This window comes from Podarcis tiliguerta, assembly GCF_965153285.1.
Source record: "Podarcis tiliguerta genome assembly, chromosome: 2".
Classification (NCBI taxonomy): domain Eukaryota; kingdom Metazoa; phylum Chordata; class Lepidosauria; order Squamata; family Lacertidae; genus Podarcis; species Podarcis tiliguerta.
Window position 1 is genome coordinate 28,305,630 of NC_139535.1, and position 25,495 is coordinate 28,331,124.

A 25,495-nucleotide genomic window follows, 5' to 3' on the forward strand; every position below is an offset into this window, starting at 1 on the left:
AGGCATTGCTTGTCTTGACAAACCTCTCATTGTCTTTGGCTAGAACATTTGTTAGCACAGACCAGCAATTGCCAGTAAAATCCTTAGTCCGGGATGCAATGATTCTGCTCTTGCCATCTGCCGCCGCGAGCTCTCCTGGTGTCATTTGGCAAGTTTACATATTTCAGTTCCCAAGCATGGCTCTTGTACAAAGACGTTGTGTATGTTTCTTTTTAGAACAGCAATGGAAAGGTCAGAGGTGGGATGCTCACAAGTGGGACGCTGCAACAAAATGTTGCAGTGAAGAGGGTTGCCAATCAGTGTGCCAGCCACTCCAGTCGACTCCATTCCGTTTCCCCAACTTACTTCTGCTCTCTCCAACAGCTAGTCGATACAGTGGGGCCTCGCAAGACGAAATTAATTCGTTCTGCGAGTTTTTTCGTCTTGTGAATTTTTCGTCTTGCGAAGCACGGTTTCCCATAGGAAATGCATTGACGGTTTTAAGAAAAGGCAAGCCCATAGGGAAATTCGTCTTGCGAAGCAACTCAAAAAACAAAAAACTCTTTCGTCTTGCGAGTTTTTCGTCTTGCGAGGCATTCGTCTTGAGAGGTACCACTGTATATTGTGGCCACTGAGATTGCTCAGTCCTCATTGGGCTATTTTTTTTGGATCTCCCTTGCCCTCAGTTAGAGGTTTTTATCCCAAAGATTTTCTGTCCTGCTGCAAACAGTCAGGTTTCTCTAAGGCTACATAAAGCGATGGCATTCACCTTGCAGGTGAGAGACTGGGGGTGGTGGGTGAATCAGTACATTTGGGCGGGTGTGTGTGACCTGCGGCTTAAGAGATATTCCGTCCAAGGGGATTGTTTTGAACAATCAAGCAAGTTCTCTAAAGCTACTGCCTCAACTCTTTGTTGGTAAACAAGGACTAACTTAGCTTAGCCGGATCCTTGTTGCCTAGCAGAGATGATTCAACCAGGAAAGCAAATTACCCTATATAGAATTCTTCATTGGGGTACTTGAAGGAAAAATAACATACAATGAGGCATGACTGACGGGAACAGAGGAGAGCAATCTTTTGTTAACCGGTTCTATATAATACACATCAATCAGCCAGCAAAAGAAGGTGTTCCATACAATAAATCATGTGTCAGCTGTGGCATTTAAGATTTTTCCCTAACAAAGTGGAGCCAAACAGCAGTTATTGCTCTCCCTGCTCTTTATGCTACCAGAGAACACATCCGCTGCATAGCCACAACAAATTAGGGCCAGTTCTGATCAAACGCCGTCCAGGGATCTTTATGTGCAAATTCTTACGGGCACATCACACATGCTAAAATGGTTGCCGGATCAAAAATGCTGGCTCAGCTCCACTAGGGGGGCATTAATAAATCAGGTTGCTTCCATGGGATCCAGACCTGCCAACTCTCTCATATTGAGAGGACACCTGATAGTAAGAGAGAGCCTCTGGCTTTGAAATTCAATCTGACCTTGCCTCTCTTCCCAAACCCCTAGCCCAGTCAACACCATCTTCATTCAGGCTTTAAAAGCAATGTCATTAAAGCCATCTCCCCAATAATTTGCTTGCTCATGAAAATGAGCACCTGAGAAGCTGCAGGGTTGGGTGAAGGAAGACATTTGTTCAAGACTTGAGCTCCTTTGCGAGAACACCTTGACAAACCTGAGCTCCTTTGCTCCCATAGCTAGGGAAAGAGCATTGCTTGATAGCTATCCCAAGGTTAGTCCTTGACTCCTCCAGTTCAATCAGGCATCCCCAACCTGTGGCCCTCCAGATGTTTTGGCCTACAACTCCCATGATCCCTAGCTAACAGGACCAGTGGTCAGGGATGATGGGAATTGTAGTCCAAAACATCTGGAGGGCTGAGGTTGAGGAAGCCTGACCTAGAGAGTTGCTGCCAAAAGGAGTTGGAAAGGATTGGGCCAGATGGACCAGCAGTTGAAGTTGGTTTAAGTTTGGTTTCAATGTCTTAAATGTCTTCAGATGAAATCGATACAAGTGAATAAGGATTTAGGACAGCAATCTGATGCCGCCTTACTTGGGCGTCAGCCCCATTCAATTCAGCAGGGTTTCCTTCAGAGAAGACATAGAGAGGATGGTTATTCTTCCCTATAACAAGGCAAAAGGCTTGTTTTTCCATTCCAGTGTGGTCCATACCTTCTCTCTTTGCCTTGTGGGGTAGATTGGCTTTGGGAAACATGTAATATAATATTATGAAGATCCTTCAAAAAGTGCACTTCTCCAAATTCTGCAGAGCAATTCTGCAGCCAAATACTGCTTATATTAGGGTAAAGTGTGCATAAAAATGCACATCTTAGTAAAAACAACAAACATGTATTATAGCAGTAGGGAATTTGCTTTTCAAAGAAATGTATATTAGGCAAAGCTGCATACAAAATATACAAAATATATTAGGAGAAACATACTCTAAAGCATTTATGGATTTCCTTGAGGGGAAAAGTATATATATTCACAAACAGATGTGGAAATGGGGAGAGCTGAAGGGGCAAAATGAGAAACTGAGTGAAACCAAAAGTGACAGATTTTTCCACCTTAATCTAGAGGCCAACATAATGACAAATGTATAGGAAAATGGTCCTATACAAGATGATTCAATACAATATTCAATTTTAGCTTTGAGGGTGTGGTTGTTGTTACATTATAATTATGTTTACATTTTATTTATTTAATCAGTTGCATTTTCAAGACTATTGCTCCGGAGAGATTTGTTTCATGTAGGAATATGTGAAGAATTATTATTATTATTATTATTATTATTATTATTATTATCAAAATGTGAGCATTTCACCCTTCTAAGCCCTGCTTTAGTTTAACTGGCTCAATGTTGAAATGTGTTGTGCTTGGCCTTTGGATCAGCTGCCCAGGCCTGTGTTGATCAGGAAGACAGGAAACCTGGGCTTCCCAATCTCTTAAAATCCTGGAGCAGCTATATGCTTGTTACAGTTTGATAAGAATGAGCCAGTTTAATGATCTCAGAGCCCGACTTAGCTGGCTGACCCTAGAATGGGCACAATATGCAACCGGCAAAATTATGATCAACTATAGGGCACTTTTGAGATGCACTTTTAAAATCCTTACCTAATTTTGTTCCTGCAACTACCCTGTGGGGCCCATTTTTCACAGGGGTCAATCGTAGATGATAAAGAGAAGGGTTTGAGCATGACCGACAGGTGAGTAAGTAGCTCAGCCAGGATTTGACTGTGGATTCAGCAAGCAGTTAATGCCCCAATACATTACCTCAATAAATCATGGTGGGGTCTGTGTTTGGCCGCAACTGTACCCAACCATATTCGTAGTGGTTAGGTGCATTTACACGTACCTGGAAGTTGGGAAGTGAAATAAAGCAAATACCTTGGGAAAGTAGCTGCCTTCTTTGTTTACTGTCAGAAAAGGGGTGTGGGAGGGACAGGGGAGATCCGGTTCACATGTAAATATGGATCTACAAAATTGCGGAGACCGAAACACAGCCATTCTTTGACATTCACACTTCTCTGAATTTTGCAATGCAGAAATAGAGGGAGGCTGAAATTGTCAGATTCCACCATCCTCAAGCGAACGAAAGGCATTTTCCAGACTGAGCCTGCAAAAAGCAGCATCGCATAAGCAGAGAGCAGCAACTGCCAAATGTAATTCCTGGCTGAAGGGTGGGCCAATTAATCTGACCCTTGTCCAACTACGTTGCAAAAGTACCCTAAGAAAAAGTAAAGGTCACTTCCCACAATGCAGTTTTCAAGACATAAGGGAAGTTCAGGGCTCCAGCCCTGATTCTAATAAATTGAAATAGGTGCAAATGGACAATCTGAATGGCATTCCCCAAACTTCTTCACTTTCTTCACAGAACCTGAAAGCTGTGAGTCTCCTTCTGGAATCACAGTGTCCATAGCTCTGCTTCCTGAGGCAGCTGTGGGTACTAGCATTCTCAGATATATTTGCAGCAGCCAAGAGACAAACCCCGCCCCCACACCAAATACAGTGAATTGTATTCTAAAATTGAAGAGGGGTGAGAAGAAGACGCAAATAAAGATTTCAACAACCGACAGCAGCATCTCAAACGTTTCAGTAGAAGACTTGCAGTTGAAATCCTTTGCCAGTAGATGGCAGGGTGTTCAAAGCTTCGGCCAAAATCCAAAAGCCTTGCAAGGGGTTGATTGTACATAGCCCTTTTGAAATGTTACTTTTTAAAAAACCACATACAGTGGTACCTCAGGTTACAAACGCTTCAGGTTACAGACTCCGCTAACTCAGAAATAGTACCTCGGGTTAAGAACTTTGCTTCAGGATGAGAACAGAAATTGCGCGGCTGCGTCAGCGGGAGGCCCGTTAGCTAAAGTGGTATCTCAGGTTAATAACAGTTTCAGGTTAAGAACGGACCTCCAGAACGAATTAAGTTCTTAACCCGAGGTACCACTGTACACCGCCCAAAATGGTTTTGCTTCTTCAAAAATTATGCATCTGTAAATTATTACCACTACTGTATTAATTGCAATGACACACAGTAATTAAGAAGGTTGAAAGAGCAAACCGATGACCAGTGGCGTAGCGTGGGGGGTGCAGGGGGTCGGCCGCACCGGGCGCAACATCTGGGGGTTAGGGTTAGGGGGCGCAAATCCACAGGTTAGGGTGCACAAATCCACGGGTTAGGGTGCGCAAATTACTTGCCTTGCCCCGGGTGCTGACAACCCACGCTAGGCCACTGCCGATGACAACATCAACAAAACTGCAAGCAAGTCAGATGTTTTCTGTTTGTTTTGCTTCTTCATTTAGGGATAAAAAGCATTGCTATAGCAGCAGACGTAAGCAGACCAGAAGATGTTCAGAGGATGCTTGCTACAATCGTAGATAAGTGGGGCACAGTCCATATTGCATGTAACAATGCAGGGATCAACATGAATTCACCAAGTGAAGCCACCTCTCTGGAAGAATGGGACAAAACTTTCAATGTGAATTTGCGAGGCTTGTTTTTGTGTTGTCAGGTGAGTATGGGACTCTGCAATGCGTTATATAAAAACATGTTTCCCGTCTTTAAGCGTTCAAAGCAATATGGTCAGAGATTTGCTAGCACGATCCTGACTACTTTACAAGGTTCTAGCAATAATAATTTGCTGACACTATATCTACTAAGAGGGACGCGGGTGGCGCTGTGGGTAAAAGCCTCAGTGCCTAGGGCTTGCCGATCGAAAGGTCGGCGGTTCGAATCCCCGCGGCGGGGTGCGCTCCCGTTGTTCGGTCCCAGCGCCTGCCAACCTAGCAGTTCGAAAGCACTCTTACGTGCATGTAGATAAATAGGGACCGCTTACTAGCAGGAAGGTAAATGGCATTTCCGTGTGCGGCTCTGGCTCGCCAGAGCAGCGATGTCACGCTGGCCACGTGACCCGGAAATGTCTCCGGACAGCGCTGGCCCCTGGCCTCTTGAGTGAGATGGGCGCACAACCCTAGAGTCTGTCAAGACTGGCCCGTACGGGCAGGGGTACCTTTACCTTTATATCTACTAAGGCATTTCCTGCTGGAAGTTATGGTATATCTTGCAAATGAGTTGCTCGGATCTCAATTTTTCTTTGTGCACAATTGACATGTGAGGGTCCTCTCTCACACACACATGGCCGTCTGCTTTGCATGCTATAATGCTGTTTCCATGGGTGATCCTTGGTGGAATGTTTCTGTGGTTTGTGTTCTGAAACTTCCCTTCAATAGCCACTGCTTATCTTTCCACTATACAGTACTTTCCTGATCTGCAGATGTGCAGGCAATTTCTATATCTGTCTGTGCAGGCAGTATGCAAAAGAGCCCAAGAGAAACATTACCACCCATTAATTATCAGGTTTCTCAATGGGCACAACGGATGGTTGTGCTATTTTTTAGGGATTTAATTAAAAAACAACACACTTTTTTTTAGTAATTTGTTTATTTGATTTATTACATGCCCTAAGGTCTCAGGGTAGTTTAAAACAATTTTTAAAATAACATTAAAAACTGTTTATAACAAATTACAGTCCCAGGAATAGGGCAGGTCATAAAAATAGGCTCCTCAAGTGTCAAAGGCTAGGGAAAAGAGGAAAGAGAGATCTTGCACAAGTCTGATATTTAGCTGGATTGAAATTCTGATAAAATAGGTCTTGCACAAGACCTCTGACTTAATTTTTTTAAAGGTCCTGATGTATGTACCACAACTACAGGCTGTTACCTTGTATTAACACAAGGATAGTTTAAGTTGGTTAGAGCGTGGTGCTGATAACATCAAGGTTGCAAGGTTGACCCCCATAAGGGACAGCTCTCCTCATATGCCCTTCATCCTCTCCAGATTTGCTCTGGAGGGTTGCAGTAACCCCCAGAACAGATTTACAGGATGATTGAGGGAAAGGGAGGGAAAGTAGATTCTGTTGTACAGCCAGAAATCCGTGAGCTGACGGAATTACTTAATTGGATATTGACCACAATATGCAACATAGTCTCTTGCAATGTGTTGAGATTTTGATAGAATAGCTACTCCTGTCTGAGTGGTTGAAACTCTGAAATTATAATAATATAATATAATATAATATAATATAATATAATATAATATAATATAATATAATATAATATAATATAATATAATATAATATAATATAATATAATAAATAATATAAATAAAATGCCTTTGGTATGTGGCAATTGGTGGAGGGAGGCATGCTTGCATCATTTGGGTCACTAAAAACAAAACGGCTGGCTGTGCTCAGGTGAGGCACAAGCAAAAATACGGATGTGGCTATAGAGACCACTCACCAAAATGTCACCACCCAAAAATTGCTCTATTGTTACTTACCAGTTTTTCCAAGAGGAACTCTAGATTAAATGTTAAACAAATAAAAAAAATCAGGCTGGCATTGTGATGATGACGCCATGTGGACAATGCAAGAACGGTGCTGATACCACAATAAATTTCCATCTGGAATTGCCTCTCGTTAGCATTCAGTAATATCACAATCATCTCATTGGATCAGACTAGCCACCTAGGTGTCACCATATTCTATCTACTAGAGCAGAAACGTACAGAAGCACAGACCAGTAACAGAACATCCCACTGCTATGGCTCAGCTTCTGTAGGTTTTAAGATCTACAGTCCAAGCTACAAACATAGAAAGCAAGGATTAGACATGTAAGGAATTGCCGTGGAACTCTCATTCAGAGATTGAAAACATTCATTGAAGAGTGGGCGATAAACACTTCAAAATTAAATTAAATTATGGCTTTTCTTGATTTCTCTTTCCAAAATCCATGAGAATATCAAATTCAATATAGCAAAATATAAAACTAAGCATCAGTGGCAGCAATGTAGACAATCAATTTTTAACAGCCAAACATCAATATCAGAACTCAAGAACTCTCCCTTCCGGGCCAGCTCTTTTGAAAGGCTTTAATTATAAAAGGCAGACTTAAAGAGGTGTATTTTATACATCCATTTAACACTTGGGAATGAGACCATGCACAGCTCAATTGGAAGGGAGTTCTTCAATCTGTCCCCACCTCTCGAAAAGAGTGGGGGGGAGGTGGCCCTTCAAATCATGTGGCCTACAAACATTTAGAGTCTTTAAAGTCAAACCAGCAAGTTGAATTGGGCTTACAACCAGTGCAATGGATACAGATTTTTTTTTTTGGGGGGGGGATGCTTCATTCATCTTGCATTTACTAATGATACAAAAACTCAAGCTAATAGTTTCAGCATCAGCTCTAAGGACTTAAAGCAGAGACCCCAAATTTGCTGACGGCTTTTGGGAGCCGCACTTTGGGAGTGCAGTAAAATGGCTACGTAAACTTTCCCGCATTAACCATTTCCCCCATATCAAGTTTTTACATCAAGCACTTTAGAGAAGGGGAAAATTAGTTAGCACATAAACTCTTCTGAAAAGTGAGTACTAATTTATTATCATGTCATTATTAGCGGAATCACAAAAGGGGTCACTGGTCTTTCCTTTAATTTCTATCACAGGCTGCAGGCCGCATTATGCTGAATCAAGGATATGGGAAGATAATTAACACAGCATCTATGGCAAGTTTAATAGGTGAGTGATGAGAGCTAACAGTTGTGCTTCAGAATCCATATTTTAATTACTGCCGATGCTATTTGAATCAATTAAACCTGTATTGCGCAGAAGTAAATCACTGACATTTTGTATTAGGGAAAATGTACTACAAAAATTTTATTGATATCATTTTTCAACATTTATCTGTCCTCTCCATTTTAGAGCACTTATTACTCCTATAAGGAGGTGGGGTTAAAGCCCTCTGAAGCTGACACATTTTATTATGTAAGAAAGGTGTGGGCTGTAATCTACATTCACCCTCAGAGTGAAAGGCGTGTTCATCCTTTCACCATTTATATACAGGACTGGAACTCAAGTCCCTTGCCTTGGTTGGTGGATGCTTCCACCTCACGATGCACCCAGGAAGCTCACAGCCAATCTACCCATTATGCGGAATGATGTGGTAAATGGTAGGATTCTGAACTGTAGCACTCGAGGCTGCAGGTAGGATAGGTATAGTTGTTGTTTTTAATAAAAAAGTTCTCTCATGTGAGGAGCTTCCTGCAAGAGTATGGGATGATCATAACAGTGTAGAGTTCTGCCTAATGTGCTGTTTTCATGGCACTTGGAGAGTTTCTTATGCAGTGTAAGAAGTGAAGTCATACAAGCATGGGGTTATTGTTCTGTTTTGTTGCAACTGCCCCTTTTGTGCTTCTATCCTGTATTTTTATCTTGTGAATCGCCTCGAGAACTTGAGGACAGTATATAAATTAAATACACAATACGGCCATACCTTGGAAGTCGAACGGAATCTGTTCTGGAAGTCTGTTCGACTTCAAAAACATTTGGAAAAGCTACTGCAGCCAATTGGAACCCGCGTCGGACGTTTGGGTTCCAAAGAATGTGTGCAAACCGGAACACTCACTTCCGGGTTTGAGGCATTCGGGAGCCAAAACGTTCGACTAGCAAGGCGTTCGTCAACCAAGGTGCAACTGTAATATAATAATAATAATAATAATAATAATAATTAATAATAATAATACTTTGACACCCACCTTAAAGCTGACATGGTGGAATCCATAGTTCTACTACTCTATTCTGTATAGTGGGGAGAACAGCCCCAAAATACTGCAGGTGAAGAGCCACCCTGTATATGGAAATTGAGCTCTGATTAGCCTCCAGCATCGTCCTTTGAATTGCTCAGACAATTTGATGCATCCTTAGACCAGTTCCTGGTTCCAGAAGGAGAAGAGCCGTGGTTCAGTAACAGGACATTTGTTTTGCATTCAGTAGGTAGCAGGTTTGATCCCCGACATCCCCAGGCAAGGCTGGGACTGTCCCCTGCCTGAAACCCAGGAAAGTCTCTGCCAATCAAAGTGGACAATATTGAGCTAGATGGACCCCGTGGTCTGACCCATCATAAGGCAGCCTCCTGCCTTATTCCGGGTGTGACGTGTGCAGGCTGTGCATCAGAGCTACCTCAGGTTTAGCTCTTAGAGCCAAATTGGGCCACATTTGCCTCTGCTGATTCACACCCTTGTCTGTACCCACCCTCTGCCCTGTTGCCTTGTCTATCCAGGCCCGTTTGGCCTTGAAAGATGGTCTTTGTTTGTTATTGGCAATGACCTTTCCGATCCCAGCCTTGGGCCCTTGCCTGAGAGTGTACCCTTGTGTGCCAGCTGGGCTCTCTTGACTCTGCTCTAATACCAATTGTTCTATTTGATGCTTCTTGCCAACAGGTGTCTCCCCACTTGCGCTGTTGTATCAGCCACGTCGTCAAGGAGCCAATAAACTATTGCAACATATGGAACGAAATCCCAACTGCAGAGCTAATCTGGAAGGCAGTTACATGCTGGTGAACTGAGGCCCATGTAACAAAAATTGATCAATTACACAAATTAAGCGTAGCCCTTTAGGAATTTGTTTTATTGGTCTGGACATCTGTTGCAGGATTGTCCAAATCCAAAAATCAAATGGTGCCTGTGGGCTGCCAAGTTAGGCAAAAAAAAAGAAAGAGAGAGAGAGAGAGAGAAGCCCAGTAGCTATAGAAGTGCAACTGAAAAGCTCGATATTAATATCATATCCATCTGCTGAATGTTACATAAATATGCAGTCTTTTTATTTTCCTTGGGAATAACATTTATTTTTACTGTGCCCAGTTTGACATTCTATGACATTCTGTTCAGTTTATTACTTAGTAACTTTAACTGTTTCTTCAGGAAAAAAAAATGCATTTATAATGTTGCTGTTAATTTTTTTTTCAAGTGCTTTTACCAGCTGTTTCACTTACGGTTTTTAATACCAGAGATGTCGCTCTTGCCCAAGTGGAAGGCATTTTTTGCAAACAAAAAATAAGGTTATTTTTTAAAAAATAAGGGGAGGAAAATACTGGTCTCAGTTTAGGACAATAGCAAGTCCTGTAGGGATTAAAGTAAAAAAATAAATAAATGCATTCCCTGTATTGTTTATTGTTCAGTGGTAATGTACAATAAACGGTGATCTTTCCAATACCTGACCCAGAAAGCGAAGGCTGAGGTCTACAGTGTACCAGATTTGAATATGGCTTTTGTAGAAGTCCTGTTTGAATTAATGGGATTGTGATAGTTAGAGCTGGTTTCCATGCCACCTTTCAGCCAAAAAGGTTCCCAAGGCAGCTCACAAAGGTTCACACACGAGAATAAAATTCAAGGAGGGAAAATGTACTCTTCAAAATTTTAAGACAACAAAATACAAACCCTTTTTATGTAGTTTTTTTTTTTAAAAAAAGACTAAAGTCCATATAAATCCATGGTCCTGGCAAAGGACAATCCCCACAAAAATGGCAGAGACAGCAGCAGTAAATCCTTAGGGAGCAGCTCCTCCTTGTAATAATAATAATAATAATAATAATAATAATAATAATAATAATAAATTTTATTTATATCCCGCCCTCCCCAGCTGAAGCCGGGCTCAGGGCGGCTAACAACAATAAAACAGTACAAAAGTACAGCACAAACTCTAAAATCATTCATTATAAAATTAATTAATTCAAGCCACTGGCAACCATTGGGCCAGAGCTCCGCGAAGATTGCCGAGGGAGGGAGTCAGGCTGTGCCCTGGCCAAAGGCCTGGTGGAACAGCTCGGTCTTGCAGTCCCTGCGGGAAGATGTCAAGTCGTGCAGGGCCCTGGTCTCTTGTGACAGAGTGTTCCACCAGATCGGAGCCACGGTAAGTGTCTCAGGAAGAGGGTAGGGGCAGGACAGGTATAAAACATGACCCCTTGATGGTCTAGCAGAGTCTCTTCCCTGCACCAATGTCTGCAGGAATGAAGATTGCACAGCAGCAATGCTCAATGGCCTGTGATGCATGATGCATGTGGCTTGCAGTTAGGCTGAAAGGCCAATGGCTGAAAATGCACCGTGAATATAGATTACAAAATGGCCATTTAACACCTTGGCGATTTAGACACCATTGGACTGGTGGTAAGTGTTCCCTAAGTAAGGAGGAAAATAATCGAGGATGAGCTTTCCTTATCAAATGACTGACGAACAGTAGGCCTGGTGATTTAGACTAGAGAGGCCAGACATAATCGTGATGCTGACCGCATTACTCCAGCGTTGATATTCCTCATTCTCCTCAAAGGCTCATTCATTTCTCAGGTTACAGAGTCTGTATGTGGATTGCCCTTTTGGATTTTGGGCTAGCCATGTTAAAGGCTGCTCACAGAGGACCATTAATTAATAAAATGTCATTCGCAGAATGTCAGATTGGGCACAATGATGGTTCTGAGTCAGACCATTGATCCGTGTAGACCAGTACAGTCTTTCCCTAATTGGCAGCGACTCACTGGATCCGTCTCAAAGGTAATGATGCCACTGGACTTGTTTCCCCCCCAGTGATCACTTGATATATAAGGTGAGCATTATGACCCCTGAATTGTTCACCTGCATAGATTTTAACCTGAGCCAGGCCCAAGCACAAGAACACATGCTGCCTCTAGCTCTGGAGGTAGAGCCTTGCCATCATAGTTAATAGTCACTGATAGTCTCATCCTTCATGAATTTGTCCATCGTTGGCCATCGCTGCCTCCTCCACCCATTGGTCCTTTGGAGCAAGTGAGAGCAAGCGCACTCCATCTTCAATACTAGCACCCCTTCAGCTATTTCAAGACAGCTATCAGGAATTCTGGGAAGGCAAAACAGATTAGGGTAATATAGAGATGTTTTCAAACACCATTATTTTTCACGAAAGCGGCAAAGCGGCACTCCTGTGAGCTGAGATGTTCAGAGTAATCCACTGCTGCTGAAAAATCATTTCCAGAAACAATTTCCTGATATCCTTGTTGTCATAATACGACTGGATTAGAGATCCTGTTAATAATATTAAAAGCGCGAGAAGGGCGTTTTCAGCACTGTGATTCATTGATCTCTTTTCGACTCTGCTCTGAAATGTTTAATTTAAAAGTACGTTTCTGCCTAAATTTGCAGCACTGAAAACAAACTCACTGTTCAGCTGGAAAACAAACGGCACTTTAAAAATTCAAGTTTGCAATAAATTCAAGCCTTTGTGTCCTGCTTGGGGGCAGTGGCGGAGCTTCATGCTCCAGCACTGGGGGGCGGAGAGCAGGTAGGGGTGGGGCTGGCGCGTGTCCCGGGGGCGTGGTGCACATCCTGGGGGCATGATGCGCTGTCCACAGTGGTGTGATGCGCGTCCTGGGGGTGTGGCACACCGCCTGCGGGCAGTGGTGTAGCATGGGGGGTGCAGGGGGGCTGGCCGCACCAGGCGCAACATCTGGGGGGGGGGGCGCTCGTACTTGCAGCTCTCTGCCCCTACCTGGCTCACTCACTCTCTCTCACTGCAGTGCTGGCTGTGCGAATCCGATCCGAGCTGCCAGGTCACCGCCCACTGTGGAGGGGGGGTGCCAGGCGTGCAGTACGGTGCGGAGAGAGAGCGAGGGACTATCTGGGGGAGGGACAGTGCAGCGGGGGGCGCAAATTACTTGCCTTGCCCCGGGTGCTGACAACCCACGCTACGCCACTGCCTGTGGGGGCGTGGCACCCAGCTGAGGTGGAAAGCAGCTGCAATAGCACCCCACCGGGATCGCGCTTCCAGGGACGGTGCACTCCCCCCGCACTCCTCTTCCTCCACCAGTGCTTGGGGGCATCCTATAGGGATCAAGATGCTTAACTAGATGGGCCTTTGGCCTGATCCAGCAAGGCTTTTCTTATCTTCTTAATGTCTGCAAGAGTGGGTTCTCAGATATCAATCCCGACAAAATGCTACTCAGAAATGCATGTAATATGCCACAAGTGTTGCTATGTGGAGTGCAGAGGTCGGGATTCCATCCTCTCCCTTTCATTCCCTTTGTTTTCTGTTCCCTGGCTCAGCCAGTTTGAAGTCCAGGGCCAGCCCACCCATTAGGAATAGTGAGGCCAATGCCTCAAGCAGCAGAAACCCTTGCGGAGGAAACGCTGTGGGTAGGCCTTAGGATGAGGTGGAGAAGCAACACCGACATTGGTGCTGATTTCGGGCAAGATCTCGTCATCATTGCAGGGGAGCTTGCAGAGTGCACAAGCTCCTGTGTGATTTGGGGAGAGATCTCACCCCAAACCTGGCAAGATCGCACCTGAAACCGGCACAGTCCCCAACCCCAGCTCAACCAACGATATGACAGCATCACGGGCTCATCCCAGGTGAGCCAAATCTGGCTTAGTTGAGCCTGGTGTTAAGTCCCTAAAAGGGGCTGTTCGTGGGCCATGGAGATATTTTCTCCTTGGTCACATGACCAGCATCAAACACTGCTTTAAAAAGGCTTATTTTCCCTCTGCCAGGCTCAGGCAGAGCAGCAGCCGCTCTGCTTGGTATAGCTGGTGTATCTTTATACTGGCTTAATTTACACTGGCTTGCTTTATGCCCTTACATATGGGATTTGGTGAGCTTTGCCCACATTGGACTGCCTCTTGCACAGAGTGCCTGCTTATGTCTGAGCCACCTGCAAACTGTCGGTTTCTTTGTTTGTTTTTGAAGTCTATTTAAATATTCTTATTCTTATGTTTTTGTTTTTACTCTACCCATCTTGACTGGGTTGCCACTCTGGCACATTATATGGGGAATTATTTGCAAACTACATCTCCTATTTATTTGTTTTTAGGAAAGATTTGTATGATGCTTAATTGAAACAAAAACAACCCTCTAAATGCATAAAACCATTAGCAGTAACACATAGGTAAAATAGCATATGTTAAAATACAAGTCTAAATTATGTATTTGGGTAGGCTTCTTCAAATAAAAAAGTTTTCTAGGAGGCAGTTTTCTAAGACAGTTTAATACGGTACCTGCAGAGAGTATAAAAAGTATGAAATAGTCAAAAAAGTATGAAATAGTCAAGCCACATGTGGTATTATATTTCTGCAGCGTTAAGGAATTAATCCTTAAGTATTTTTATAGGCATTGTTGTATATATTTACTTATGTGCTGGTTACTTTAGGAAAACCGGGGTGGTATATGTATGAAATATGTGTGTAATATTATATTTATAATGATACACATAATAATGCATATAATATGTTTGTATTTTGAAAGGACCCAGGGAGGAATAATTCCCTTGTAATTGAGATCAAGCTGTGAGATGAGAATTAAGAAAAGAATCCATGCAGACAATCATAACATTGAGATTTTTGGAAAGTCCCACCCCTCAATTCAATCCTCATTAGGATGTTTTAGGGTGTTCCCGCCATGTGGACTTTTCCTCTCCTTAAACCTCAAGATTCCTCCAAGTCTGCTGGTACCTCCTTCTTTTATGTTCATGATGCCATTTGGGCTATATAAACGGCACTCCCAGCACAAGCATCAGAAATAGTGAGGATGACTTAACCATGGCTGCTTCCCAAAAAGCAGGCTTCCTTAGATCGGATCATATTAGCTGGCTGTCTATGACAGTACTGACCACTCTGACAAGTTGGAGCCAGTGTGGTGTAGTGGTTAAGAGCGGTGGACTTGTAATCTGGTGAACTGGGTTCGCGTCTCCGCTCCTCCACATGCAGCTGCTGGGTGACCTTGGGCCAGTCACACTTCTCTGAAGTCTCTCAGCCCCACTCACCTCACAGAGTGTTTGTTGTGGGGGAGGAAGGGAAAGGAGAATGTTAGCTGCTTTGAGACTCCTTAGGGTAGTGATAAAGCGGGATATCAAATCCAAACTCTTCTTCTTGTTGTTGTTGTGGTTCTCCAGGACCCCAGGCAGAATTCTTTCGCTTTACCTGCTATCTGATCCTTTTGACTGGAGATAGGATTTGGGACCTTCTGCACGGTCCTTCTTCCCAATTTGCAGTTTCATTCTGCAAGCTGCACAGCTTGAAGCATGCACATCATCTCACTCAACATGAAGAGATTTCTTTTCATAGCTCCCCCCCCCCGACTGTATCACTGATAATAATTGATGCGGTGTAAGAGCAAACCTCCCAAATTTGCAATTTCTAAAACGCTACACGAATGGAAACAAAACCGTCCTTTGAAATTTGCACGTCTCTGAATTTTGTGACGCAGTTTTCCAGACAAGTAATGTGTGCGAAAAATGTGTATGTTGCTGAAAGTAACATATAGAATGCATTATATTAGGGGAGATGGCTTGTACAAACGTCAGGCAAAATTACCAACAGAAATGTGTATATTCATAGAATGCTATTGAATGAGGATTTAAAAATAAATAAGCAAAGTGATGCAGAAATGTGGAAAAGAGAACAGAACTTAACATTGAAAACATGAGAAGCTGGGAGAAATGGAAACTGACAAATTTGTCCATCCCTATAACAAACTGCTGTTCACATTTTATGCTGTCAAGGGTGGGATGAAGTAAGAAGTTCCAAAAGTTTCTCGTATAAAATATATGATAAGCACTGCAGGAAGCCACCTGATAGGTCTGTTCAGAATTAGAGGTCAGAGAACTGGCTGAATAAATAAATAAGTTTCTGCTTTTCTGGAAACAAAGACTCTCAGATGGGAAAGATGCAAAAGTGTTTGGCCCCTTTAAGCAAACATGCAGTAATTTATCATAAACGGGCATATTTGGAAACTTTAGCAGGTGCTACTTTTGCAAGGGCGATGGGGTTAACTACCAAAGTTGTATGTAACTTGGATCTTGAGTCGAGTAATTAATCAAGAAATTAGATTCCTCTCCTCTTCTCCAGCCCACATGGAGTGCTGCTTGCCGGTATGCCAGACCAAACAACAGCAAAAAGAGGGAAAATATTTGTAATGAAAGCTTATTGAATAAATATGTTGGGTCTGTAAAAATGATTTCTCTGTTGTTAAAGCAAAGGGATTCTTTTTTAAAAAATCGTTATTAATCAAGTTTTATTATGCAGTGGAAAAAGGGAGGCAACGGCTGGCTAGGATTACAGTCTTATGTCTATTTAAGTGATTTCAAGATGTGGCTATGTTTTTACATGCTTTTGTACAATTCAACAAAAACGTTCTTTTCCACTGTGTTGATTTTAAGAAACCGGCGAGAAAGCAGGCAGGCAAGCAAAATACATGAATTGGAAGGATAAATCTGCTACAGCCTTTTAAAATGTTGTTTTACTAAGTTAGTTTATTTGGTCAAATTCTCCTGACTTTGTTATAGGACTGCTCCCAATTAAATGAAAACCACTCTGACATGCAGTAATAATTTAACTATTGATTTGTGGGGCTTTTTTTGTTTTCCTTTTATTTGTATTTTCTTATTCTTTTTAGAAATAAAAAATCCTAAATCTTACCACACTCCCAACCATTTAAGCATATTATTATTACTGTAATTAAAAAAGAAAAACTGAAAAGGAAAATTTGCAGTGTTTCATGGCCTGATATGGAGCTTCTGGGGAATGTAGTGATGCAGGGATCTGGTTGAGCACTATTGGAGATTATGGTTAGACTCCACAGACTTGTGATCTGTGGCAGAATTGCACCCTCCCCAATAATTATCAAAATAACAATTAAACAAAAATATGTCTTATACTTGTCGCCATTCTGAAACTGATTTAATTATTTTAGCTGAGTTGCAATGATATGTTGCTCACCCGTGTATTATTCAGAACACTGCTGTTTTAAGCCACTGTTCTTAATGATTTTTATGACAGTTTTCTTTAAGTTGCCTTGTAAGGGCTTGGCTCTAAAAGTCAGCATGGAAATACTGAAGCAAATGAATGAACACCAGAATAAAATTGAGGGGAAGGGAATAAAAATAGCCCAGATGAAGAATAGATTACTAAAAAGGGTATTTATGGATGGGATGACAGTCTGCACTTTGAAAAGTTCTGTATGTGCATTACAAAAAAATGGGTCTAAAATACATCATTGCCAACAAATTTATGTTAATGATGAAATTGACCAATAATACGGTCCTATTTCTCTCTCAGATTTTTGTTATTTTTAATAATAATAATAATAATAATAATAATAATAATAATAATAATAATAATAATATTCTGCCCTCCCCAGCTGAAGCCGGGCTCAGAGTGGCTAACAACAATAAAAGTAACACAGTTTACATAAAATCTCAATCAATTAATTGAAATGCATTCTAAAACCAATTCCTTCTAAAATCAATTCATAGGCACTTTTCCTAGATACTGCCTGGTGGGGCCTAAACTCTGTTTTAAAATGTCACGAGAATGGTTTGGTTGCTAAAAATAAGCTGTCTTTTTGCAGGTATATCAGCTTAAGGAAAGGGGCAAGGAGGAGGAGAATATACCAAATTCGCTTGTAAGCGTGAACGTTATAATTAACAAAGCTGATCATTTTAGTTTCTGACTGACATGTGACATGTGTGCATTCGCCCCCTCTCCCCCCCCCCCCCCCCACATCCAAAGCATCCAACCAGTCAAGTTGCTTTGAGAGATTGGCGTTTCCGGGACAGAAGTGTATCAATATCTGCATAAATGTCTGATCTTCTATAACAGGGGTCAGCAAAGCTTTTCAGCAGGGGGCCAGTCCACTGTCCCTCAGACCATGTGGTGGGCCGGACTATATTTTGGAGGGGGGAAAATGAACAAACTCCTATGCCCCCAAAATAACCCAGAGATGCATTTTAAATAAAAGGGCACATTCTACTGATGTAAAAACACCAGGCAGGCCCCACAAATAACTCAGAGATGCATTTTAAATAAAAGGGCACATTCTACTCCCGGACCCTCCACAGGCTGGATTGAGAAGGCGATGGGCCGGATCCGGCCCCCGGGCTTTAGTCTGCCTACCCATGCTCTATAACTTTGTGCTTGTTTGCCTTTTTATAGATTGAGTTTTAATTTTAATAAGCATCTGCAGGTAGAATAAGTTTTAGGCTGGCATATGATACACACACTTACATGGGAATAATAAGTCTTACTGAACTCTGTGGCAGTTTCTTTTAAATAGCATATAGCTTTGCTATATGTAACACTAAAATGTAGATACTTCTGGGGGTCTGTTTGCAGTTGTTCCATTTTCCATATGTTGATCCAAAAGTCAGGATAATACAATGGAAAGGTATGCCTGCCTGTTTGCCAAACCTCTACAAATAACTCTTTCAGTTTTTATTTACTCTTTTTCTGTCGGGAAGTAATAATTAAATTTCTATCTCTCTCCCTTCCCAACCACCCAGTTCCTCACCCACAGAAGCAATTAGCTTACAATGCTTCGAAAGCCGGGGTTGTAAAGTTAACTCAGACGTTGGGGACGGAGTGGATTGATAGAGGAGTGAGAGTGAACTGCATTTCTCCGTAAGTAACATGTAGGGGTTTTTTGGGGGGGGGCGGGGCGGCAGAAATAAGGCATGAATGTGATGAAGTTCTCAAGTTAAGAAAATGTAAGAAAGCAAAGTTGTTAGCTAGCAAAACTTCACTTCCTTAAATAAGGGGGGAAATACTCTCAAGCATAACACAAATGCCAAGTGCGTAGCAAAAAGTCATCTCTATTGCTGTATATGTTCAGGGATTTTTGAAAAGATTATGCCATTTGATAACAGGTTTTCTAATTTTGTGAAGGGTGGTTTTTAACATTTCTTTTCCAGGTGAAATATTTCCTTGCTACTGTCCAAGTCTTCTGTGATAAAAGAAAAGGCATTTGACACTTAACAGACAATACCCCCCCCCCTTCCGGTCCTCCCCTCACCCTTCTTTTTACCTCAGACAAATATACAGGCACTTTAAAAGGGACGTCATTATACTACTATCATTGAAATTCCATTCAGTGGTAGCAATTACAAGTCACCTCGGTATAATTTTTGTTTTTTTATGAAATATATTCATTATCAATGGCATTTTACCTAATTTTTGAAGGCTTAAAGGTGGGAATTTCTGAAAAGGAAAAATACAAGACTCGTGCATGTGTCTGTGTGTGTGTGTGTTTGTGTGCATGCGCACACACACATTTCTCTTCCACACTGGGTACCTGAGCTGTGTGTGCCGCCCTACGTGCCCTGGGCTCCCCCTAAGCTCCCCCTGTAGCCTCCAGCATGTTGGAGGACATTGTCTTGTCATCAGTGTAAAGTAAAATTCAACTGTGACTCTGGTGGGCTTCTATATATTTTTGGAGTGGGAGGGGACCATCTTCTCCTTTGCCTGATCAACATGGCCACCTTTATGTGACTTGGAAAAAAACCAACAACTGAAGTGAGGTGTTCAACAGCAGAATCCTAAATTAGAGAAAGGAGGGTTTTACAGATAGGACTTCTGAGGGAACCTTCTCTACAAAGGCCCGGTGAAGCCATCCAGTTTGGCTTTTGACAATTTCTTTTTGGCTTAGCACACCACTTAAAATTAATATCCACTTTTGCTGATATGAAGACCGTCCAGTTTTTCTTGAGTCATGTTTTCCACCTATCTCGGAACCTGCATGTTCTGCCTCAGGATGGAGGTGGACCTAGGTGACAGGGATACCCCATGTACCTGATTTCTCATCAGTGGAGTCTCTGACGCTCATCAGAAGCACACTGGAGGAGCTGAACTACATTCGCACCAGTGCACCCATACACCCCAAGCACCACCATTCCCTCCCAGTAAGCCACAGCGACTCCTCTGTGGGAAAGCTAGTATTGCAGCTCTGCCCCACCAGGTGAACCCCTTATGCCAGCAGGGCCAAGTGTAACCTGATAAGATCCAAAAGAACCTCATGGAACACCTGCAATCTCCTGCTGTTTCCCCACCATCACCAGCCCAAGTGCTCTGTTTGCCATCTAGCCTGATTAAGAGACCTGTCGGACTCAAAAGCTTGCACAGTTGTTGCCATCTGGTCTAATAAAGGTGTCACCCTAAGATGAGTTTTGGAATTTTACATATGGGCCAACATGCCTACCTGTATTTTTTTTTTAAAAAAAGATGGTTGTGTTCCTGTTTTGATGGGCCTCCATTATTTACCAGGCAATAAGCACCCTCAGATATGCAGATGACATAACTTTGATGGCAGAAAGTGAGGAGGAATTAAAGAACCTCTTAATGAGGGTGAAAGAGGAGAGCGCAAAATATGGTCTGAAGCTCAACATCAAAAAACGAAGATCATGGCCACTGGTCCCATCACCTCCTGGCAAATAGAAGGGGAAGAAATGGAGGCAGTGAGAGATTTTACTTTCTTGGGCTCCATGATCATTGCAGATGGTGACAGCAGTCACGAAATTAAAAGACACCTGCTTCTTGGGAGAAAAGCGATGACAAACCTAGGCAGCATCTTAAAAAGCAGAGACATCACCTTGCCGACAAAGGTTAAAGCTATGGTTTTCCCACTACTGAGGGCACAAAGAGAAGGGGACGACAGAGGACGAGATGGTTGGACAGTGTTCTTGAAGCTACTAACATGAGTTTGACCAAACTGCAGGAGGCAGTGGAAGACAGGAGTGCCTGGCGTGCTCTGGTCCATGGGGTCATGAAGAGTCAGACACAACTAAATGACTAAACAACAGCAACAAGCACTTTGAAGTGATTAGCTCTTTTACCTTGGCTGTAATAGCTATATTTGCAAAAGCTTTGACACATGTTTCACAGAGGGCCTTCTCGGTAGTGGCGCCCGCCCTGTGGAACGCCCTCCCTTCAGATGTGAAGGAAATAAGCAGCTATCTTCTCTTTAAAAGACATCTGAAGGCAGCCCTGTTTAGGGAAGTTTTTAATATTTAATGCTGTATTGTTTTTAACACTTGATTGGAAGCCGCACAGAGTGGCTGGGGAAACTCAACCAGATGGGCGGGGTATAAATAATAAATTATTATTATAAATTATTATTATAGTTTTGTATTATCTAAGTGAATACATGAGCCCTGCATGCACTGTTCCCTATGTGTTACATTTTTTTAAAGCTCTACAGGGTTTTAGCAAGAAGTATACAGGCTCCAGCTCCACAAGGAAATGCGTTCCTGAACTATATTTTTTACAAGAGAATCCATATTTATAGCAGTGTCGGTGCCTAAGGCTTCCTTTAGTAATATCTAATTGCCAGAATTATTGCAGTATGAAAGTGCTAATGCATATATCTTAACTAATGCATATCTGCTTGTGCATTTATGTTTTGTTTCCAGTTATGCATAAAACAACAGAAATGTCCTAATATACGGTGCACAATTAGTGGTAGTATAGTGCAGGGATGGGGGAAGATTGGACAGGCTGATAAAGAGGAAAGCATGGGGTCACTTTTACAACAAACTAAATGACCAGGGTGATGAGGAGAAGGATTAATCACTTATACCCCACCCATCTGACTGGGTTGCCCCAGCCACTCTGGGCAGCTTACAACATAATCAAAAGCACAGCAAAACATTAAAAACTTCCTGATACAGGTCTGCTTCAGATGTCTTGGAAAAGTGCTTAAGCGCATGGTCAGTTGTGTAGTTGCTGATCAGTTTGACATCAGATGGGAAGGCATTCCACAGGGAGGGCGCCACTACTGAGAAGGCCCTTTGCCTGGTTCCCTGTAACCTCACTTCTTGCAATGAGAGTACCGCCAGAAGGCCCTTGGAGCTGGACCTTGGTGTCTGGGCTTAAAAATGAGGGTGGAGACATTCCTTCAGTTATACAGGGCCAAAGCCATTTAGGACTTTAAAGGTCAGCACCAACACTTTGAATTTGGGTTTCCGAGGATCCCCAGAAGGGTGGTTGAATGTGGTGTAAGGAGGATATTGTGCAATTTTTGTTTGGGCTTGGCAGTTAGCTTCAAAACCCAGAAAATTTGAGCCAGGGGCTCTCCAGATGTTGGTTTGGACTCCAACTCCCATCAGCATGGCAAGTGGTCAGGTATGATGGCCGTGGTAGTCCAACAACATCTGCAGGGATACACATCTCCCATGCCTGGTCTGAGAGAAATCTGGGTTTGGGAGTTGGAAGGAGATTTGTTTGTGGGCATGAATAACTTTGTAGAAGGAATGCATGTTATGGAGGCTGCCCACTCAGTCAGACTTCCAGGAAACCAACCACATTTACTTACTATGGTTCTGTGATCAAACCAGCTTCTGTGCTTTTGTGAACCACTGACTGTGGTCTCCACCGTCGGTAACATCTGCTGCTTTTTTCTCACCGCAGTTAGCCCATGATCACGTCCAAATGGAATTCAATCACTCCATAATGTTCTCTACAGCTCTCTTTTTTTTACACTTTCTTTTTCTTTTCAATTCAAACTTACATTTGATCACTCAGCAGTTATAATTCTTATTCCAAAATACTCACCCATCCTCAATGTTTATAATCACAATTATATACGATTGCGTCTTAAAAATCCATCCTATCGAGTTTCATCCTCTTTAACAGGTATCTTAGTATATTCTATTTTTTCCCCTTAAACTTCAAACCCTGCAGTGGACTTCACATATGGAAAATTATTTTTTAAATCTAGAAAAAGTTTATAGTCCTCCTTGAAAGATTCTAAATGTGTCTCTTATCAGAGCCGTCAGTTTTGCCATCTCTGCATATTCCATGATTTTTATCAGCCATTCTTCCTTTGAGGCTATTCTTTCCTCCTTCCACTTCCGTGCATAAAGATCCCTTGCTGCTGTGGTTAGGTACATACATAAATACAGCTGAAGCTTCCTTTGGAAGCGCACCTTCAGTTCTTGTGTTAACATGTGAATGACAAGGCCAATTGAGAAATGACAAGGCCAATTGAGAAGGCCAGCTGGATTATGAACAATTTGGATTATTCTAGCAATCCAAACACTGCTCTCCAATCTGGATCAACAAAATCTGCAAGAGATCTGGAATGTTAAAGTTTTCAGGGTAGGATGAAGCGTCTTTACACTGATGGGGGGGCAATAAGTTTTTGTGTGTACAGTGGAACCTCGGCTCCCAAACGAACAAAAACCAGAAGTAATTGTTCCGGTTTTTTAATGTTCTTTGGAAGCCGTACCCTGGCTTCTGATTGGCTTCAAAAAGCTGCTGCAGCCAATCAGAAGCTGCGCCATGGTTCCTGCACTGTTTCGGGAATCGAATAGACTCCTGGAATGGATTAAGTTTGGGAACCAAGGTTCCGCTGTATATGGAACTGGCATAAAAGGACACCAGAGGGAAGAACCAAGCAAAGCCCTATCACTTAAAGGCATCCCAATTAACCAACATTACCATCCCCATTAAGCAACAGCAGTTGCTCTTAAATATCTCTGGGCTTTTATGTAGTTTCTTGGGAGATGTCCCAATTAAGTGGGTTTTACTGATTAAACACTTCCTGAGTAATTGAAGTGTACTTAACTCATTCAAATTAATAACTCATCTGAAAGAAATCAACTTATACACAGATGGAAACCCCTTTCTCCAAAACACACAAATGCACACACTTTGGGAGAAGAACTCTTGCAACCATTCTAAGGGGGCAGCTGATAAACAGGGCACTCAAAGACCAACATATCCACTGGCATAAAGTGTGGGATCGTTTGGGGGCTACTTGAGTCTTAAATCAACCCGCCGTCAGCAGCGAAATGTCAGTTCTGCATCTCCCGTGAAGGGAACCTAGATAGTGTGATAAGCCATTGTTATGCAACAGCATTGCATTCCAGATGAGACAGAGAATTAACGCCTTGGCACTTGTCACCGCTCAGAATGGTTAAGAGCCAACGCACATTTGCCTAAAAGGGTTTTTCCATCTCCAGCATTAAATTGCCCATCTTGGCACCGAGCCTCTCCCAGAAGATGTGCAGTATACTGGGGCATATCTAATATTTGTATAAGAACCCAAAAGCTTTCTTACAAGCCACTATGATGTTGTTGTTGTTGTTGTTGTTGTTGTTCTCGTTTGCTTATTTTTCCAAACCAGAACACTCCTAAATCATGCTGTCTTTAGAATAAAGCATTCAGTTTCCTCCCACCGCCAGCATAATTAAACGAAAGGCCTAAGTTCTACTATGTGGTACCGTGCTCTATAATTTATGAATATCATAATTAACTTCAGAAATTTCAGTTTTTCTGGGTTTTATTTGCCTGGAGGCATTGGCTGCAGCGCTATCCACAGGACTTCTGTATGCTCAGGAGGGTTTCTGAGGCCTTCCTTTCAGAAAGCTGGTTGTTGTCCTGCTATTAAGGACGAAATTGAATTTTGTGTTTATTTTACTGAGAAATTAGTTAATTTACATATTTTGAACCAATGTGTGAACCAAACACAGCTATCCGTCAAAATACATGCTTGTCTGAATTTTGTGAGGCAGTTTGACAACCAAACAATAAATATAGATATTCGATTCTGTTCTGTTCTAAAAATGCATATAGCAGTGAAAACAACGTATTAAAAGGCAGTATAAGAAGAATAACTGCTTGCAAAAATGTGTACGTTTGTCAAAACTGCATACAAAAAAATGTGTTTATTGGGAATAATTCACACTAAAATGCTGATGAACGTTCATGAGGATTTTTTTTAAAAAAACAAAACCTTGTGGAAATGTGGAGAACCGAATTTAAGATTGGAAAAGGACTATAATGGACAGGTTTGATGATCCTGTTAGCCTGTTAAATGGAGAGAGGTGGAAAGTTTCATTCAAGCAGTCCTACTTCATCCTATTTTGTTCCCTAGTGGAGAATTGCAAAGATCTTACTGCAGAAACCTCCCGCCCAGTATTGTTTGTTGTGGGGAGAAGCTAAGCTTGCTCTCCTCTCCTCCCCATTATACACACTTCTGGGTAGACAGACTTGTCAGAGATGACTGTGTCTCTCCCCCCAGCAAGGGTGCCATTGGACTTTCAGGCAGACGCTCAAGGCCATACTCAGCAGAATTAATAGGAGCTCTTCCCCTTGATTCCAGAGTCTAAAATTACCAAACTGCATCACTGCACACATATACACCCCACCAAATATCTCTGTGTGGATATTCCTCATTTGAATAAACCCATTCATTTATTTTGTTTTTTTAAAAAACATTTTGTTTGGTGAAAAGGTAAACAAACTGAGCGATCTATCTATTTGTTACACAATTGGTTGTTGAATCTATCTCCACATAGAAAGAGATGCTGCTTGGATCTGGTTTAAATGATAAAAGCCAGACTGTTTATCTAGTTTCTGATGAATAGAAAATAAAATGATGTAGCATGAAGC

At 42.3% G+C, this 25,495-nt stretch overlaps 1 protein-coding gene across 1 annotated transcript in view; it reads left to right on the plus strand.

Moving 5' to 3' along the window:
- LOC310670458 (uncharacterized protein) overlaps positions 1-25,495 on the plus strand; it is a 53,434-nt gene that overhangs the window by 23,567 nt on the left and 4,372 nt on the right. The window contains exons 8-10 of the mRNA XM_083425847.1: positions 4,783-4,991; positions 7,982-8,054; positions 18,610-18,727. Of these exons, the coding sequence (XP_083281973.1) occupies positions 4,783-4,991; positions 7,982-8,054; positions 18,610-18,727 (400 nt within the window). The remainder of the gene's footprint in view (positions 1-4,782; positions 4,992-7,981; positions 8,055-18,609; positions 18,728-25,495) is intronic.